The sequence below is a fragment of the Doryrhamphus excisus genome, chromosome 17 (assembly GCF_030265055.1).
Source record: "Doryrhamphus excisus isolate RoL2022-K1 chromosome 17, RoL_Dexc_1.0, whole genome shotgun sequence".
Taxonomy (NCBI): domain Eukaryota; kingdom Metazoa; phylum Chordata; class Actinopteri; order Syngnathiformes; family Syngnathidae; genus Doryrhamphus; species Doryrhamphus excisus.
Window position 1 is genome coordinate 15,537,416 of NC_080482.1, and position 20,186 is coordinate 15,557,601.

General features: G+C 39.3%; 2 protein-coding genes across 3 annotated transcripts in view; one reads left to right on the top strand and one right to left on the bottom strand.

The window, feature by feature from the left end:
- The window catches only part of pear1 (platelet endothelial aggregation receptor 1), a 69,802-nt gene extending 61,436 nt beyond the window's left edge, over positions 1-8,366 (bottom strand). The window contains exon 1 of the mRNA XM_058053625.1: positions 8,215-8,366. The gene's annotated coding sequence lies outside the window, so the exon portion shown is untranslated. The remainder of the gene's footprint in view (positions 1-8,214) is intronic.
- Positions 8,367-12,268: 3,902 nt separating this feature from the next.
- On the top strand, positions 12,269-17,061 carry gpatch4 (G patch domain containing 4). Of its 2 annotated transcripts, XR_009119965.1 has the most exons (9): positions 12,269-12,354; positions 12,745-12,823; positions 12,895-12,968; positions 13,050-13,142; positions 13,215-13,331; positions 13,416-13,534; positions 15,559-15,609; positions 15,690-16,647; positions 16,714-17,060. XR_009119965.1 is itself a non-coding variant. In XM_058053941.1 (8 exons), the coding sequence occupies exons 2-8, from the start codon at positions 12,745-12,747 to the stop codon at positions 16,228-16,230; spliced, it is 1,074 nt and encodes a 357-aa protein (XP_057909924.1). In that variant the 5' UTR covers positions 12,269-12,354; the 3' UTR covers positions 16,231-17,061. The 2 variants fall into 2 exon arrangements, 1 of the variants encoding a protein (XP_057909924.1); XM_058053941.1 differs by having other exon boundaries at positions 15,690-17,061.
- The last annotated feature ends 3,125 nt before the right edge of the window (positions 17,062-20,186 follow it).

A 20,186-nucleotide genomic window follows, 5' to 3' on the forward strand; every position in this document is an offset into this window, starting at 1 on the left:
ATCGGTACATTTTGTTTTTTTGTAAACAAAAAAATGGGAAAATGTCTTTCTTATATCTACCATACGTGGTTCTCGTAAGTATTCACTTAAGTATTTAACAATCCTAACGCACGTGTTCATCATTTTGTTTTTTGTAAAGAAAAAAAATGGGAAAAAGGTCTTTCATATACAGTAAACCTTGGATGTATCGGACTCGGATATATCGGAAATTCGTTCACAACGGACAGATAAAAAAAGAAGCGATTTTTCTGTAATGCATTTCCAATAAAAATTCATTGCATATATCGGATTTTTTATAACGGATTTCGCCTATTTCGGACAAAATCTCCAGTCCCGTTCCAATGCATTTCCATGAAATTTCCCTCGCATATATCGGATGGCCGCATCGTGGCGCTCCGATTCGCCGAATCGTGACAGGCCGCTATACGACGTCATTTGCAGCGTTTGCAGCGTTGCCTGCGCGTCCAGGTACATTGGAAACATAGTCAAGGAAGTGCCTTTTTATAACAGATAAAATCCCATCGGATATAAATCCGATATATGCGTAAAACGGACATTTTCCGGTATACGCATATAACGGATTTCGCTTATATCGGACAAAACCAGTGGGAACAATTGAATCCGATATATCCGATGTTTACTGTACATGTTCGATGTTTAAATGGCGCATGTTTACAACCTCACTGCACCATGTGACTTCAAGCTTCCATATAAGGTGAATATACTTATACCCTTATTCCCTCGTTTATCGCTGTTAATTCCAACCCAACCGTGTTGTAAGTAGAATTATGTATAAATGGAATATTTTCATAGTTAGAGCATAGAAAACAAACATTTTAGAGCCATCTGGACATGAAATAACACCCCTATAGTCACATTTATACTCCTTTTACCCAATATAGTACTAGACTGTCAATCACTACTGATGATTACTTTGCTAAGGAACGCTGAGGGGGATTAAAAGGTTGCCTGCAGAAGATCAGGTGAGTCAACAGAGACATCAACCTTACTCGTCTGATTTACTCACACAACATTTTCACTGTCATGTATTTCTACAAAGAAGTTGTCTTTTTTTTTTGCCCCCCCCCCCTGGCTGAAAGATCTTGTGTTTCTTTTGTGAGACAAATTATGCTCATCTGTCACTGCTTGAGTTTTGAGATGTGGACCTGGCGGAAAATGAATGGGAAAGAAGTAAGTCCTCTCATAAAAGCAAGATGGACGACAGGGAGCAGGGTGCAGCTGGCGTGAGGAGGAGGAGGAGGAGAAGAAGGAGGAGGAGGTTGGATCTCCAGAAAAGCAGAAAAGTTCTCGCAGTTCACGTCTGCACGCTGCCAAGCATGACATAGAGCTTGTTTGTTTTTCTACGCAAAACGCAAGCAAGGTCGGCGTCGACTTAATTAAGTCCAAAATAATAATAAAAAAACAATAAAATAATTATGATTGTGAAAGACACAAACACGTTTTGTGCTCCCTATTTCCTTGTTTTCTACGTGTCGGGTTTCACTCCCAATAACGTCTTAATGAAGGACGTCTCCGGCAACATGAGCCAGTCCAGGAAAGACCCTCACCACGCTACAAGTAGTCTGTGGTCGCTGCCTCTGCCGGCTTCCTGCTGCTCTGCGTTAATGTGCAAGGCCTGCAGGACACATGGAGGAGCTGAGGTTTGGTGTGTGTGTGTGTGTGTGTGTGTGTTGGGGGGGGGGGGGGGGGGGTTTATGTAAGCCTGCAGTGGGGGGGAATTCAACCCTTTCACCTTTGACTTTGACTTTTCAACCACGATTGAGGCATCAAAAACATCAACAGCGACTCGCCGGTTACTACTATACTTTAAGCACTATCACAGGGGTGGGCAAACTACGGCCCCGGGGGCCACATCCGGCCCGCCAAGTGTTTGAATACGGCCCGCTCGTTCTTTCCAAAGTATTTCACTTAAAGTCAACATACAAGCTGGCATCATGGCTTGAGACGACATTTTCATGGTTTTATCAATTTCGTTATTTGATGCGATCTGTTTATATTATATTATAATTATTATATATTATTATAAATTTATAACACACTTTACATCAAATAAATGATCTCAAAGTGCACATATAGCAGATTGCATAACACTTTTACAGATACAATAATTTCGTTATTTGATGCGGTCTGTTGTTTACAAAGTGCTCCTGAAAAAAGGGACACAGGCACATAATAATAATAATAATAATATAAAATAATAATAACAAATAATATAAAATAATACTAAATTTATTCTTCTTATTATAAATGTATAATGCACTTCACATAATAATAATAATAACACAAAAAATAAGAATATAAAATAATAAATAATATCAAATAATAATAAATGTATTCTTATTATAAATTTATAACGCACTTTACATCAAATAAATGATCTTAAAGTGCACACATAGCAGATTGCATAACACTTTTACAGATACAATAATTTCGTTATTTGATGCGGTCTGTTATTTACAAAGTGCTCTTGAAAAAAGGGACACAAGCATATAATAATAATAATAATAATAACAAATAATAATAATATAAATAATAATACATTTATTATTATACATTTAAGTGCTCCTGAAAAAAAGGACACAGGCACATAATAATAATAATAATAATAATAATAACAAATAATAATAATATAATAATAAATTTATTCTTCTTATTATAAATTTATAACACACTTTACATCACATAAATGATCTCAAAGTGCACATATAGCAGATTGCATGACACAGATTTAATAATTTTGTTATGTGATGTGGTCTGTTATTTACAAAGTGCTCCTGAAAAAAGGGACACAAGCATATAATAATAATAATACAAATAATAATAACAAATAATAATAATAATATAAATAATAATACATTTATTATTATAAATTTATAACGCACTTTACATCAAATAAATGATCTCAAAGTGTCCATAAAGCAGATTGCATGACACTTTTACAGATACAATAATTCCAGCTGGACTGTTACATGTAAAATATCGAGTCTGCCCCCCCCCCCCGTCAATTTTGTTAAATCAATGCGGCCCGCCAGTCAAAAAGTTTGCCCACCCCTGCACTATCAGGTACAATACAGTATTTGGTAGGGGTGTACTGGTGCATGTACTCAGAGTACATTTGGTACGGTGCACATGGGGCAGGAAGTGGTGCTGGCATCATCATCATCGCTCTACTTGGTAAACAAATACAGTGCAAGCCAGCATTTGGCTAACAATAGTGCTTGCTAAGCGTCTTCCATGGTTAAAATCTCCTGTTTGAGTTTGATTCCTTTCCATTCCTTCCCAGTGAAATATGGAAACATTACATAACTTATTTTTACCTCTTAGTGTCGCTTTTGTAATAGTTTGGTCCTTCTGCTTTATTTCATTTATTTTTTTTTGTAAAAACACGGGCTACTGTTGAGCTAAAACTCAACTCTGAACCACTGATGTTACTTCCTGTCCATCACTGACTGAGCTCCGTCCAGCACCGGAACACATACAAGTCTTATTTATGTCTTAGATTTCTTATTTTCTCTTATTATGTTTACTATTTGGGGAATAGGAACATAAAGGTGACTATAGGGGTGTTATTTCATATCTAGAGGGCTTTAAGGGCTTTAATAATGTTTTAAACAATGTATTTAGAAGGTCGTAAACAGGTTTTCTGTGCTCTAAATTATGGCTGCAACAGTTATTCAAATAATTTTAGTACCTAAATTAAAAAAATATTTGCTGTTTTCGGGCGAGAGGCGGGGTACACCCTGGACTGGTTGCCAGCCAATCACAGGGCACATATAGACAAACAACCATTCACACTCACATTCATACCTATGGACAATTTGGAGTGGCTAATTAACCTAGCATGTTTTTGGAATGTGGGAGGAAACCGGAGTACCTGGAGAAAACCCACGCATGCACGGGGAGAACATGCAAACTCCACACAGAGATGGCCGAGGGTGGGGAAAGACAAAATAAGAATCCAAAAAGTTACCACTTCCACACAAACTAGGAGGAGAACTCATTCATTGATTTTCTACCGCTTTTCCTCACAAGGGTCATGGGGGGTGCTGGAGCCTATCCCAGCTGTCTTGGGGCGAGAGGCGGGGTACACCCTGGACTGGTGGCCAGCCAATCCCAGGGCACATATAGACAAACAACCATTCACACTCACATTCATACCTATGGACAATTTGGAGTGGCTAATTAACCTAGCATGTTTTTGGAATGTGGGAGGAAACCGGAGTACCCGGAGAAAACCCACGCATGCACGGGGAGAACATGCAAACTCCACACAGAGATGGCCGAGGGTGGGGAAAGACAAAATAAGAAGCCAAAAAGTTACCACTTCCACACAAACTAGGAGGAGAACTCATTTATTTTCTACCGCTTTTCCTCACAAGGGTCACAGGGGCGCTGGAGCCTATCCCAGCTGTCTTGGGGCGAGAGGCGGGGTACACCCTGGATTGGTTGCCAGCCAATCCCAGGGCACATATAGACAAACAACCATTCACACTCACATTCATACCTATGGACAATTTGGAGTGGCTAATTAACCTAGCATGTTTTTGGAATGTGGGAGGAAACCGGAGTACCCGGAGAAAACCCACGCATGCACGGGGAGAACATGCAAACTCCACACAGAGATGGCCGAGGGTGGGGAAAGACAAAATAAGAAGCCAAAAAGTTACCACTTCCACACAAACTAGGAGGAGAACTCGGAGACCCCCCGCGACCCTCGTGAGGAAAAAGCGGTAGAAAATGAATGAATGAATGAATAAAGAATCCGACTTTGTATAAATTGCCTTTCACGGTCGCGTCTGGAACCAATTAACCGCCATAACTGCGAAGGCGGACTATGATGACAATTAGTGAAAGATCTTCTGCAATCCTTCCTAGCGCATAAGAAGCGGCGTGCTAACAGGTTGGATTTACAGCTTTTACGACTCCGCTGAGGGCTTTCTTTTTGAAGAAGTAACACGGGTATTGTTTTATACTTGTGAATTCACGCAGGATCAACATCCTGTCAGATTGTCGGCAGGTGATGATGAACGACCTGGCAAGAAGACTTCGCCGCTGTGAATCATGCACGTACTGTACGTACAAACATCTCTCAACGTTTAGCATGTCAGGAGGTACAGCGGGTCATCCGGAAATGGAAAGGTTGGGGGCGTTCCTTGGGCCATTGGACCATTGCACCAAGCTAGCTAAATTTAAATTGTATGGATATATTCCAGCTGTCCATTATTTTCATTTATTCATTCATTCATTTATTTATTTTCCGTATCTTCCACCTGTACTTATGTAGTCATCTATCGTCCATCTCATTATTTATTTAATGTATTTATTATCATGGAACCTGTTTTCGTTATTAATTTGTTGCAAAAGTTTAGACCAGGGGTGTCTAAATTAAATAAACAAACCACGGCAAACTAAAGCCAAACTAAAAACAAAACAAAAAACTGCAAAAAGGGAAAAAAACAGCCGGAATTTTATATATTACAGTAAACCTCGGATATATCGGAAATTCGCTCACAACGGACAGATAAAAAAGAAGCGATTTTTCTGTAATGCATTTCCAATAAAAATTCATTGCATATATCGGATTTTTTATAACGGATTTCCCCTATTTCGGACAAAATCTCCAGTCCCGTTCCAATGCATTTCCATGAAATTTCCCTCGCATATATCGGATGGCCGCATCGTGGCGCTCCGATTCGCCGAATCGTGACAGGCCGCTATACGACGTCATTTGCAGCGTTTGCAGCGTTGCCTGCGCGTCCAGGTACATTGGAAACATAGTCAAGGAAGTGCCTTTTTATAACGGATAAAATCCCATTTACGCATATACCGGATATAAATCTGATATATGCGTAAAACTGACATTTTCCGGTATACGCATATAACGGATTTCGCTTATATCGGACAAAACCAGTGGGAACAATTGAATCCGATATATCCGAGGTTTACTGCAATATGTTTTGTCACCTACACAAAACTTCACATAGGGGATGTTTTTCCTTGAAATCTATATAACATGGAGTGGATTCCAAAATGTAAACTATCATAGTGACCTCAGGGTCCCTTTGATTTTTCAGTGTGCAGCGCTGGACTAAAACCCAAAGCCAATAAACCCAAGACAATTTGTAAATCCAATGAATCCGTTCCAGACACCCAAAAATATCAACAAAAACGAGGGATTTTTTTTTGCTGAAAACCAATATCTCAATTTCACCGACTCTCTGATATTTCTGATATTGATATCTGCCAATACCTATACTGATGTAACATGACATCGGTTTTCATGATCGTGGAAAAAAATATGATACCGATATCGCATTTTTATGCTGATATTGGGACGATAATAAACACCATAGAGAGAGAGATAGATAGATAGATAGATAGATAGATAGATAGATAGATAGATAGATAGATAGATAGATAGATAGATAGATAGATAGATAGATAGATAGATAGATAGATAGATAGATAGATAGATAGATAGATAGATAGATAGATAGATAGATAGATAGATAGATAGATAGATAGATAGATAGATAGATAGATAGATAGATAGATAGATAGATAGATAGATAGATAGATAGATAGATAGATAGATAGATAGAGAGAGAGAGAGATAGAGAGAGAGATAGAGAGAGAGAGAGATAGAGAGAGAGATAGAGAGATAGAGAGATAGAGAGACAGATAGACAGATAGACAGATAGGCAGAGAGGCAGAGAGACAGATAGACAGATAGACAGATAGACAGATAGACAGATAGACAGATAGACAGATAGACAGATAGACAGATAGACAGATAGACAGATAGACAGATAGATAGATAGATAGATAGATAGATAGAGAGATAGAGAGAGAGATAGATAGATAGATAGATAGATAGATAGATAGATAGATAGATAGATAGATAGATAGATAGATAGATAGATAGATAGAGAGATAGATAGATAGAGAGAGAGAGATAGATAGATAGAGAGATAGAGATAGATAGAGAGCGATAGAGAGAGAGAGCGATAGAGAGAGAGAGCGATAGAGAGAGAGAGAGAGAGCGATAGAGAGAGAGAGAGAGAGAGCGATAGAGAGAGAGAGAGAGCGAGCGATAGAGAGAGAGAGAGAGAGAGCGATAGAGAGAGAGAGAGAGCGAGCGATAGAGAGAGCGAGAGAGCGAGCGATCGAGAGAGAGAGAGAGCGAGCGATAGAGAGAGAGAGAGAGCGAGCGATAGATAGAGATAGATAGAGAGAGCGATAGATAGAGATAGATAGAGAGAGCGATAGATAGAGAGAGCGATAGATAGAGAGAGCGAGAGATAGAGAGAGAGATAGAGAGAGAGAGATAGAGAGAGAGATAGAGAGAGAGAGATAGAGAGAGAGAGAGAGAGAGAGAGAGAGAGAGAGAGAGAGAGAGAGAGAGATAGAGATAGATAGCGATTCTAACCTTCTTAACAAACTTACTTTGGCCCCATGGCGGATTATTTAGCAGTGACAATGCTAGCAAGGTACTAGCATATGGTATTTATTTGGACGCTTGATTGATGATCCAGAATGATACAGTACAGAGCAAACTGACTAGTTTATCACGTGCAAACAAAAACAGGGAAAACTGACTAGTTTATCACGTGCAAACAAAAACAGGGGCACATTTTTGCCTGATATTTCCCACGAAAACCAAATCATATGAAAACCGGGGCGTATGAAAACCAAGATTTGACTTTATGTAGCTTCTAAACACAGGTAGGGAATCCACCACTGAGACGTGGAGAAGGAATAGTATTAATACAAAATCCTGCAAATGTAAACGTGTTCATAAGAAATAAAATCAGGACCAGCCTTGATCTTCCATACTATTGCATGAATACACCTGCACAAGCTAACAATGCCAGCGTCCAGTATGAAAAATGCTGATTTCTAAATACGAGATCTTTACAACCGATTGCTCCTCTGAATGATGTGAAATAAGTTCACCAAAATATGACAAACAGCCCTCACTACTGTTCAGCGCTGTGTGAAACCAAATTTGACAATACTTATGTACATTTGCAGGAACATTTATGAAAGAATAAAGCACATGGAGATATATCAGCCAGAGATATACTATTTAATATTACACCACTTTGCTTTGTAAACTCTAAGATGTTTTCTTCAGATAGTTTAGACACCCCTGTCCCCACCGGAGCCCCACAAAAAGACATCTTTACTCACCTTGCCGGCAGCAGAGAAGTTTCTGGTGGTCTCTGTGTGGTCCCGCAGTCCAGAATCACTCCCACCAAAAAACAGAAAAAGAAAGAAAAATTTTTTAATAAGAAAAAGTTTGCATAGATCTTATTGCAGAAAGCGAGTCGAGGTTGTGAGAAGAGAACCAGAGAGGAAAGAGTCATCCCAAAAAAAAAAAAAAAAATGGGGGGAGGGTCGTCTGGTCCAAGCAAAGTGGAAAAACTGTGACAGCAGCGAGGGAGGGGGGGAAAAAACGGGGTGGGACAAAAGGGGGTGTTTTTGGCCTTTAGAGAAATGGGTACATGATAACATGGCGTTTTTTTTAGACTCAACTAAATCCAAGTTTTCCTTCAAAGTTTTCCTTAACGAGATCCAATACAAAAAGAAAGACATTCACTAAACAAGATCGGAAAAAAATATAGGAATCTTCATAGAATCCCAGGAGAGCTGGAACCTATCCCAGCTGACTACACTCTGGACTGGTCGTTTTAGACTCAACTAAATCCAAGTTTTCCTTAAAAGTTTTCCTTAACGAGATCCAATACAAAAAGAAAGACATTCACTAAACAAGATCGGAAAAAAATATAGGAATCTTCATAGAATCCCAGGAGAGCTGGAACCTATCCCAGCTGACTACACTCTGGACTGGTCGTTTTAGACTCAACTAAATCCAAGTTTTCCTTAAAAGTTTTCCTTAACGAGATCCAATACAAAAAGAAAGACATTCACTAAACAAGATCGGAAAAAAATATAGGAATCTTCATAGAATCCCAGGAGAGCTGGAACCTATCCCAGCTGACTACACTCTGGACTGGTCGTTTTAGACTCAACTAAATCCAAGTTTTCCTTAACGAGATCCAATACAAAAAGAAAGACATTCACTAAACAAGATCGGAAAAAAATATAGGAATCTTCATAGAATCCCAGGAGAGCTGGAACCTATCCCAGCTGACTACACTCTGGACTGGTCGTTTTAGACTCAACTAAATCCAAGTTTTCCTTAAAAGTTTTCCTTAACGAGATCCAATACAAAAAGAAAGACATTCACTAAACAAGATCGGAAAAAAATATAGGAATCTTCATAGAATCCCAGGAGAGCTGGAACCTATCCCAGCTGACTACACTCTGGACTGGTCGTTTTAGACTCAACTAAATCCAAGTTTTCCTTAAAAGTTTTCCTTAACGAGATCCAATACAAAAAGAAAGACATTCACTAAACAAGATCGGAAAAAAATATAGGAATCTTCATAGAATCCCAGGAGAGCTGGAACCTATCCCAGCTGACTACACTCTGGACTGGTCGTTTTAGACTCAACTAAATCCAAGTTTTCCTTAAAAGTTTTCCTTAACGAGATCCAATACAAAAAGAAAGACATTCACTAAACAAGATCGGAAAAAAATATAGGAATCTTCATAGAATCCCAGGAGAGCTGGAACCTATCCCAGCTGACTACACTCTGGACTGGTCGCCAGTGAATCACAGTACCTAATACTGACTCTGATGAGCAACTTATCAGCTGTTTTGAGATCCTCCGAGAGTTCACATGAAACCGTCAGAGGACAGCTGGACTCGTTTCCTCCCTAACAGGAGGCCCGGGCCGCTCGGCCTTGATAAGCAGCTGCTCCTGCACAAGCACCCGTCGTTTGTGTCCTCCTGCTGACGCTGATAAAGACCTCATGGCAAGGCAATAGGAGGACATCCTCACTCCACAGGAAACTCACAGCTAACTGTAAACAAAGCCGGCTGGTCCATAAATGGAGTACAGTAATTAGGGTTCATTGGTGCCACACACAACCGTGACAAATAAATGGATGCATTCATTTAGAAATGTCCTTCTAAATACATTTTTTGAATTATTAGAGCAGGGGTGGGCAAACTACGGCCCGGGGGCCACATCCGGCCCGCCAAGTGTTTGAATACGGCCCGCGCAATCTTTCAAAAGTATTTAATTTAAACTCAACATACAACCTGGCATCATGGCCTGAGCCAACCTCAATTTCGTTTTTTGACATGGTCTGTTGTTTACAAAGTGCTCCTGAAAAAAGGGACACAAGCACATAATAATAATAATAATTATTATTATTATTATAATAATTATAATTATTATTATTAGATTATTATAATTATTATTAGAACTATTATATTATTATAATTATTATATTAATGCTAATTATTATATTAATTATATATAATATTATTGTTATATTTGCATATTTTACATAATAATAATATAATAATTATTATTTTTATTTTATTGTAATTATTATAATATTTTATTATTTTTAAAATATTTAAATATAAATATAAAATAATAAATAATAATAGCAGATTGCATGACAATTTTACAGATACAATAATACCAGGTGGACTGTTACGTGTAAAATATATAGTCTGCCCCCCCCCCGGAAATTTTGTTATATCAATGCGGCCCGCGAGTCAAAAAGTTTGCCCACCCCTGTATTAGAGTCATCTAGAGATGAAATAACACCTCCCATTACCCAATAAAGTAGACATAATAAGAGAAAATAAGCCATTATAGACATAAGTAAGACCCGTGCTTGTGTGTGTTGCTGTAAATTTGTTCTGACGCAAGGGGGGCAGACAGGATTTGACATTGCAGGTTCAGAGTTAAGTTTTACCTTAGCATGGGTTACATGTGTTTGTTCATAAAACACAGGTCGAGCCGATACTTTCTGCAAATTCTAATGTATCTGATATATTTTTTAAAGTACTGTATTTCATGTCATATAATACATTTAATTAAATAAATTATTTTTGTTATTTATTAATTATTTATTATAAATTATTTTATTATTTATTAATTAATAACGAATGAATTTCACTTGTGAGAGCATTCCATCCGGGCAATAAGAACCAACATTACAGGAATATTACTGACGCCTAGCGACCAGTGTGGAACACTACATTAATATCACATTATATCATTTAGCTATTGTTATGATTAAAAATGATTGGTTTAGGCAAAAATACATGAACGTTGATTAAATATGCTTGTTTTGTTTTTTTTACGAGGCATAGGCCATAAAGTGATAAAGTGAAGACACAAAAGCGTGACGCGTCGAGTGATTATTGTGTTACTATGAACTCCTGAAATAGAAAATCTTACATTGCCCGAATAATATTATTATTATTGTTAATATTATTATTATGCGCTGCAGCAAAAATAGTTGGAAGCATATAGTTGTCCTAAATGTCTGGCCAAGATGAATAATTCAAATTCAGGTGTGCTGGATGCTCGCAGCTAAGCTAGTTGTTTAGCTTCTTAGCATGCTAATCACTGAGTAGCTTACAACAAAAGGTGCTAATGTGATGTGAACGTCTCCAGACAAAACAGAGTCCTAATCATTTTTTTAATCCCCCAAAACCATAATACTCCATCGTTTTTCTGCTCGCACATCAATAAAAATATTCTACTATCAACAGCATATTTAAAGCGAAACATTTTTTTGAAGGCAAATACTTATTATAATAAATATTTCAATGCTACGCATTTAACTTAGTTATTTTGCATTTTAAGTGATGAAATTAGATTAAATGTGAGGTTGTACAGTACTAAAAAAGAAAACCAGTGGAGACAAGATAAAGTTTTTCACCTGGACTCCAAAGGGTTCATGTCAAGACAATCAACGTTTAGCTTGAAAAGCTGCTCAAATTCAACAACAAGACAGAGTTCCTTTGTTCAGTGACTGATACTGCCATCTAGTGTTCACTTTTATAGTAACATCCACTATCAACTACGTGACTACGTGCCATGAAACATGTAATTTTATTTCCTTTTTTGAAGTAATAGAGACAGTTGGATTGGAAAATCAATAATAAGTCAATTGTTTTAGTCATAAATGTTCATGTATTATGTATTAAATGGCTTTTAAATGTATTAAAAAATATTGACTAAAGTGCCGATGAGGATAAAAATGTCAAAGAAGACAATCTTTTGCCACCTAAATTGCGTAAAAATGACAGCATTTTCATATAATTAACAGTGTTGGGATACTGGAATGCAAACATGAGCGAGTGAAACCGGAAGTAGATATACCAGAACCGGTGGCGTATATCCGGTGTCATGGCGGCCTCCTGTTGATTCCGCGTGTCAGACTACTACAAAGGTTTGAATGCCGATTTTTTTTAAACCTACATTGCTACATTGGTTCTACAACTTTTGAATGAGTAGCCAGGCTAAGAGTTTTTAATCGGCTGTTACCTGCAAACACGAAACTAATGCTTTCTTGTTGCGAGCGGGATTGTTTATTTGGCTTTTGTCATCCTGATAGTAAATTGTATTGAAATATGCCCGGTAAATACTAAACACGAATTAAAATACGTTGACAAAAAATAAACTATAAGGACAGTGATGAAGGAAGTTGGTAAACTAAAGTTGAAATTTGGACTTGGACGTGTTTTAAATGCATCAGACACGTTTGCTTAATCTTCCCTTAGGCTGGGCTTGAATAAAAATGTTTTGCTCAATAATTCTAAATAAAACTTGGTCTGTGTAGATGGCAGACGTGGTGCAAGACAAAGGACATGGCTTGAGCTTTGCGGAAAAGCAACTTAAGCGTCACGGTTGGAAACAAGGTGAGATATTTTCCTTGTGTCCATTTTGTCATATTTTGACCACAAAAACTTAACATGTGCTGGGTGTGCAGGCAAAGGACTGGGGCGTGAGGAGAACGGCTTATCGGAAGCCATCAAGGTGAAAGTGAAATGTGACAAGGGAGGGGTGAGTGCCAGAAGATACACAAACATCTTAATGACGTGAGCGTGGACGGTGTCTTCTGACCTGGGCTGCGTGTTCTGCCAGATCGGCCACAAGGAAGGAGAGCAGTTCACGTTCCAATGGTGGGATCACGTCTTCAACAAGGCCTCGTCCAGTCTGCAAGTGGAGTCTGATCAGGTTTGTGCTACTTTGGAAGACGCTTCAGCATCATGCGACGGCATCAGGTGACTGACTGACTGACTGGTCTAGGATGGCATCGCGTTGAAGAAGACATCCGAGGACGGGGAAGAAGACAACCTGATTTCAAACAAGAAGCCCCGCAAGGCCACGCTGGATAAAACCAAACTCTATGGAAGTTTTGTCAAGGTGATGGCAGTGTTTGGATGCAAAGCTTCCCCCTCAGTTGAACACCTAAGACACGATGATGGCGAATGTTTGTCCTTTCTTTAGTCGGCCACGCTGCGGTCGGGTCAGGAGCAACCGGAGTCCAAGTCTTCAATGTCCAGCGACGGCAGCAGCAGCTCAGACGAGGACGACGAGCAGAAACTGGATCTGTCCAGCACCACGCAGTGAGATCTCATTTCTGTCTTGGCAAAGCGCAAGTGAGGCAAAATACTGTCCATTATTCTACTTTAGGGGTGGCCAATTTAAGGCCGGCCCATGGGTGGCCAATTTAAGGCCGGCCCGTGGGTGGCCAATTTCAGGCCGGCCCGTGGGTGGCCAATTTCAGGCCGGCCCGTGGGTGGCCAATTTCAGGCCGGCCCGTGGGTGGCCAATTTCAGGCCGGCCCGTGGGTGGCCAATTTCAGGCCGGCCCGTGGGTGGCCAATTTCAGGCCGGCCCGTGGGTGGCCAATTTAACGCCGGCCTACGGGTGGCCAATTTAACGCCGGCCTAGGGGTGGCCTGTGGAAGCATAAACCAAATGGAGCCACAGCGGAATGATAGAACACGTGTTCTATGTTCTACTGCTGATTACTAAAGATCAGATAAGGGTACAGTAAAGTCTCGTTATATCGATATCGGTTATATCGATAGTACTGCTTATTACGATACTATTTTCATTTCCCGGCAAATTTCTAGTCTTTTATGATATAATTAGTTGCGGTTATTACGATAATCCGGTTATTATGATAATCCGGTTACTACGATGCCCTTTTCATCTCCCGCCAGCCAATTTGGTCTGCTTATATCGATACAAAAGCAGCTTAAAGCTGAATCAATATTTGCTTAAGGATTTCAATACCACCATTAGCGAAATCTGTAAACGGCGTATTGTTTGATTTTCGGCTTTTCCACCGACGTACGGTAATTAGAGGATTACAGGTAATTAATATGAGGTAAGTATATTAAATAAATAAGTAAATATTTGTATCATTTAGAGGGAAGATTCAGTGAATAGACTTAGTGTTTTCAGATGTGTTCAATATTCTTGGCACTAGCTTTACCGATAAATTATGAAAGTAAACTTAAAAAACTTAAACGGTATTGCTTGATCAAAGAAGCAATCTCTTGTTGTTTGAAATAAATCAATACACTTGTATCTTAAAGATGAATATGATAAGTACATCTACAATACTAGTAAACATCAAAAGGGATGAAAGCAGGTATAAATTGGAGTTGTGAAGCTCGTGAAGTGAGATTTTTTTAAAGTATTGCAGAGTAAGTAATGTAAACGTTGCAGTTTTTGTTTTCCATACATGTATTTAATTGTGTTTATATTCAGATATCTTTTTATCGCTTGCAATAATCACTGTTTTTCATATGTACACGCTGGCGTTCGTGGTTTCTCTCGTGTGTATAGAACAATGTCGAGTGCATTATTGAATATTTACAGAGTCACTACTGCAAGAGTGCGTTATGAAAATAATAAATGTTGAAAAAAAATTTGACTTTCATCTGATTTTAACCGAATTGTGTTATGTATATGAATGCAATCATTTTTTGCAACAATGTTTATGGTTTTGTGTGCTGAAAGCGTGAGGATTTTGCATTGGTTGAATTTTAGAAAAGAAAGTCATTAAAAAAGTGTAAAGACGTTTTTTAATTTAATGCATAAGTTTATTTTTATTTAGTACAAAAGCATGCTAGATACGCAATCCATGAACTCAAGGAGAAAATGACATGCCGTATCAAAGATCCCCCATTTATCGCCCACTTTTAATGCAGTTCGGAGCAGGATCGGATATATCGATAGTCCGGTTATATCGATATTTTTTCCGACTCCCAAGAATATCGATATAACGAGACTTTTACTGTAGATTTTTTTTTTCCTGACGAAAAAGTAATCCTTTTTTAGTCGGTCCTTGTTTATATAGCCATGGACCACAGACCACAATATACTGGGTGCCTTGAAAGATTAGTCCAAATTGTCTCAAATGGCTGGTACCGAAAGGGTTGGCTTTTGATAAATGGCTGGCATCGAACGAGTTCGGTGAGGCAGTGCTGTCTCTCAGCATCCATGTCTTCATGCATGGTATTCACGCTTGAACAATACATAAGCCTCCGCTCACACAAAACAGGCTAACCCGCTAGAAGTGGGAAGAACATGGGCTTGCAGGGATTCCCTATTTTGAGTGTTTGAACGTGTTTGCAGGCTGTCCGACTGCCAGCTCATGAAGGTTTGCGGAGGACGCACTGCTCACAAGTAAGTACGAGTAAAAGTATTTCGGAGTAAAAAGAGGAAGGAAGTTTTTATTCACGCCGCCACTCTTTGTGTATTTTTAGAGGCGCCAGACACGGTTTGACCATGAGCGCTAAGCTAGCCAGGCTGGAGCAGCAGGAGGCCGAGTTCATGGCCAAGTACGGCAAGAAGAACGCAGAGGAGACGCCAAACCACATAGCCGAGGAGCCTCAGAGCAAGAAGAAGAAAAAGTCATCCAAAGAGAAGACGGAAGCGATAAATGGCCGGGCTGCGTCGGAAACGCCCGACCTTCAAGCCAAAAAGAAGAAAAGGAAAAAGGAGGCCAGGACGGAGAAAAGTCCTGACTGCTATGCTGAACACGAGAAGGAGGAAGCGTTCTGTGTAGAACATGGTGACGCACAAACTAAGAGGAAACAGAAGAAAAATGAGCAGTTTAGAAGTTCGGAAAGAAGCACAGAGCAGCAGCAGGAGCAGGATGAGGATGTGGGACAGCACATCCAACCTGCAGAAGAACAGCCATTGAAGAAAAAGAAGAAGAACAAAAAGACCAAAAATGAAAAAAGGTGTTCGGACTCAATCAGCGAGCAGACGCCTCCACCAAAGAAGAAAAAACCCAAAGTGTAACTCACGAAGTTTCCCGTTTTGCCTGAGAACAAAAGTCCAGCGATTTCGAACCTAATCGTGTCCATCACATCCAATCATCTGCATCACGTTGAAAGGTTCTAACAAGAGAACAGTGGCATGCAACATACCTTGCATGCGTGCATATCTGTGGTCCAGTTCTCCAGAGGCGGTGCAGAGCCCGTCGGCCGCAGTGGATTTAAGTTCCTCTGGTCTGGTAATTGGGGTCACGTTTTTCTGGAAGGACCTTGGAACTGCACAGATCATTTTCAAAAGATGCAAAATAACAGTCTGTTTTTTGTGTAATGACTGATGTAGCATCTCTCTTTGTACCTCCCAGATACGCATGGACTTGAATTGTTGTAAGGTCCTTTAACCCTTGTATTATGTTGCGGGTCAATTTGACCCGTTTCAGTTAAGGTTAACTAGCATGATTTGTTAACCGTTGTATTATGTTGCGGGTCAATTTGACCCGTTTCAGTTAAGGTTAACAAGGTTGACTAGCATGATTTGTTAACAAATCATGCTAGCATCATGGTAGTTAACCCTTGCATTATGTTACGGGTCAATTTGACCTGTTTCAGTTTTTGTGTTAATGACCCTAGATGAGGAAAAGTCACAAAATTTCGTGAAGAAAAAGAAAGGATAACCAGTACTTTGGTCAACACAAAAACTGAAACGGGTCTAATTGACCCGTAACATAATACAAGGGTTAACAAATCATGCTAGTTAACCTTGTATTATGTTACGGATCAATTTGACCTGTTTCAGTTTTTGTGTTCATGACCCTAGATGAGGAAAAGTCACAAAATTTCGTGAAGAAAAAGAAAGGATAACCAGTACTTTGGTCAACACAAAAACTGAAACGGGTCAAATTGACCCGTAACATAATACAAGGGTTAACCCTTGTATTATGTTACCCGTAACATAACACCCGTAACAATTGACCCGTAACATAATACAAGGGTTAACCCTTGTATTATGTTACGGGTCAATTTGACCCGTTTCAGTTTTTGTGTTGACCAAAGTACTGGTTATCCTTTCTTTTTCTTCATGAAATTTTGTGACTTTTCCTCATCTAGGGTCATGAACACAAAAACTGAAACGGGTCAAATTGATCCGTAACATAATACAAGGTTAACTAGCATGATTTGTTAATCATCCTCCATCTTTGTGCCCCCTTTTGGACGATGACCCACATGTACGGATAGACCTGAAATGTACTTTTGTCCTTATTTCACCGATGGAAAGTTGGCATACTATGTGCTCCGAGTCCTAGCCAATCACCATATTCATACACTATATAGCAGGGGTCTCAAACTCAAATCGACTTGGGGGACCTCTGGGCGAGGCTGGGCCGCATCAGGTTTTCCCCAAAAAATTATTTAAAACAGAAAAATGAATAAACTTTGCTTTGGTTTTGATTTTCTACAAAAAAAACTGTGATAAAACATTCCACTGTTCTCATTTTTCTACACAAAATAAGATGAAAAATAAATCAAGAATAAAGAAAATCAATCAGTAATAAATAAATATAATAATAATAATAAAAACTTAAGAAACCACATATAGTTGGTGGGTAGACAAATTATTTTTTTCAGATTAAAATTAAAGCATTATTAGAGCCCTGTAGACATGACAAAACACGACTATAGTCACATTTATTTACAACATATTGCGCAACTGCAGGGTCTTGAGACACATGCTAACTCGCAAACGAGAGAGCTAGCGACCTAAACGGTAGCCTTCAAGTTATTTCCTTTCAACTTAAATAGCCAAAAACTTACCACTTCCACACGGATAGGGAGGATAACTATTAACAGTTATTTAACCTTTAACGTGAACATTAATCATTGATTCATTTTCTACCGCTTTTTCCTCACGAGGGTCGCGGGGGTGCTGGAGCCTATCCCAGCTGTCTTGGGGTGAGAGGCAAAGTACACCCTGGACTGGTGGCCAGCCAATCACAGGGCACATATAGACAAACAACCATTCACACTCACATTCATACCTATGGACAATTTGGAGTGGCTAATTAACCTAGCATGTTTTTGGAATGTGGGAGGAAACCGGAGTACCCGGAGAAAACCCACGCATGCACGGGGAGAACATGCAAACTGGAGGGTGGAATTGAACCCTGGTCTCCTAGCTGTGAGGTCTGTGCGCTAACCCCTAGACCACCGTGCCACCCAGGATTAGGATTTCTTATTTATAAATGTTCATACAGCATAGAAAACCTGTTTACGTCCTAAATATGCTTCTTAACATTAGTAGAGCCCTCTAGACATGAAATAACACCCCTATAGTCACCTTTACACTTGTATTAGCCAATAGAGTAGACATACTAAGATAAAATAAGACTTTGTGTTGCTGTATGTGTTCTGGTGCTAGAGGGGGCTGAGTTTGTGGCAAACAGGAAGTGGCATAGTTGTGTTTTTAGCTTATTAAAAAAATTTACACCCTGGACTGGTGGCCAGCCAATCACAGGGCACATATAGACAAACAACCATTCACACTCACATTCATACCTATTCATAGCCTTCAAGTTATTTCCTTTCAACTTAAATAGCCAAAAACTTACCACTTCCACATGGATAGGGAGGATAACTATTAACAGTTATTTAACTTTTAACATGAACATGAATCAAACGTAATAATTTTTTCTGGGTACATGATACCATACAGCATGCATCCACTTACATTGAAGTTTCATATCAAGGCGGGGGCCTCAAAGTAGTGTCCTGCGGGCCACATTTGGCCCACGGGCCGCGTGTTTGAGACCCCTGCACTGTTGATTACAGGGGTGTCCAAAATGCACAGCCTGCAGGTCTTTTTTTTTTTTTAAGTCAACAAATGAAATAAGGCCCAGATTAGAACATTACACAGAAAACTGAAAGAAAAAAAAATCCGAAAATGGCCCAAATACCCCCCCTCCCTCTATAAAACATGGACTGATTGTTTTACTTACCACACACTGACTTGCTAGCATTATGTTTTATAGTTGTAAGGCTCGTGACACGTACAATGCCAAATGGTTATTATGTACAGTAAAAAGCAAATTGTGCCCAACTGTATTTTGCTTGACGGGCTGTAATTGAAATTAAATGTATTTTACAGCAGATTAGAGTTTATTCCCAAACGGGAATAAACACGCTGATCCAATCTTTCACACACATTTAACTTGACATTCTTAAATTAAGACACGGCACCCCCTGATGCAAAAAAAAAAAAAAAAAAAAAAGAAAACAATGGATTGCGCAGCTCATAACTGATGACAGATTACACAACGTCAACTTCTCGGAAACAATGTCTCAAACGAGGGCGCACACAACCGTGAATTAGAGGAAGTTGGAAAATGTAAGAATCCCTGAAAAACACAACATCCTGTCTTAGCACTGATGAAAGAAAATTCTTAGTTGCAGTGAAACATTAAAAAAACGATTTGGACGTAGGTCAAAAGGATTGATGACGCATCCTGCCTTCATTCTACGCCCACATTGCTCAACTAAGAAGAAGAGAATTCAACTCCTGGAAAAATCTTCACCCAAATTTTGCTTTTGTTTATGTATGACTGACTGCATTTTTTATTGTGTGACTGCTGAATAAAACGCCATTTGATAGAGTAATCCCTATTTATTGATGTTAATTGATAAAACAGTCTACCATATTAGGATTAGGATTTCATTCATTCATTCATTTTCTACCGCTTTTCCTCACGAGGGTCGCTGGAGCCTATCCCAGCTGTCTTCGGGCGTAAGGCGGGGTACACCCTAGACTGGTCGCCAGCCAATCACAGGGCACATATAGACAAACAACCATTCACACTCACATTCATACATATGGACAATTTGGAGTCGCTAATTAACCTAGCATGTTTTTGGAATGTGGGAGGAAACCGGAGTACCCGGAGAAAACCCACGCATGCACGGGGAGAACATGCAAACTCCACACAGAGATGG

Bases quoted from the DNA above. Each gene is read 5' to 3' on its own strand.
- gpatch4 (XM_058053941.1), top strand. From the start codon at position 12,745: ATGGCAGACGTGGTGCAAGACAAAGGACATGGCTTGAGCTTTGCGGAA. The intron at 12,824-12,894 runs GTGAGATATTTT...CTGGGTGTGCAG, and splicing joins GCGTCACGGTTGGAAACAAG to GCAAAGGACTGGGGCGTGAG. The intron at 13,143-13,214 runs GTTTGTGCTACT...TGACTGGTCTAG, and splicing joins TGCAAGTGGAGTCTGATCAG to GATGGCATCGCGTTGAAGAA.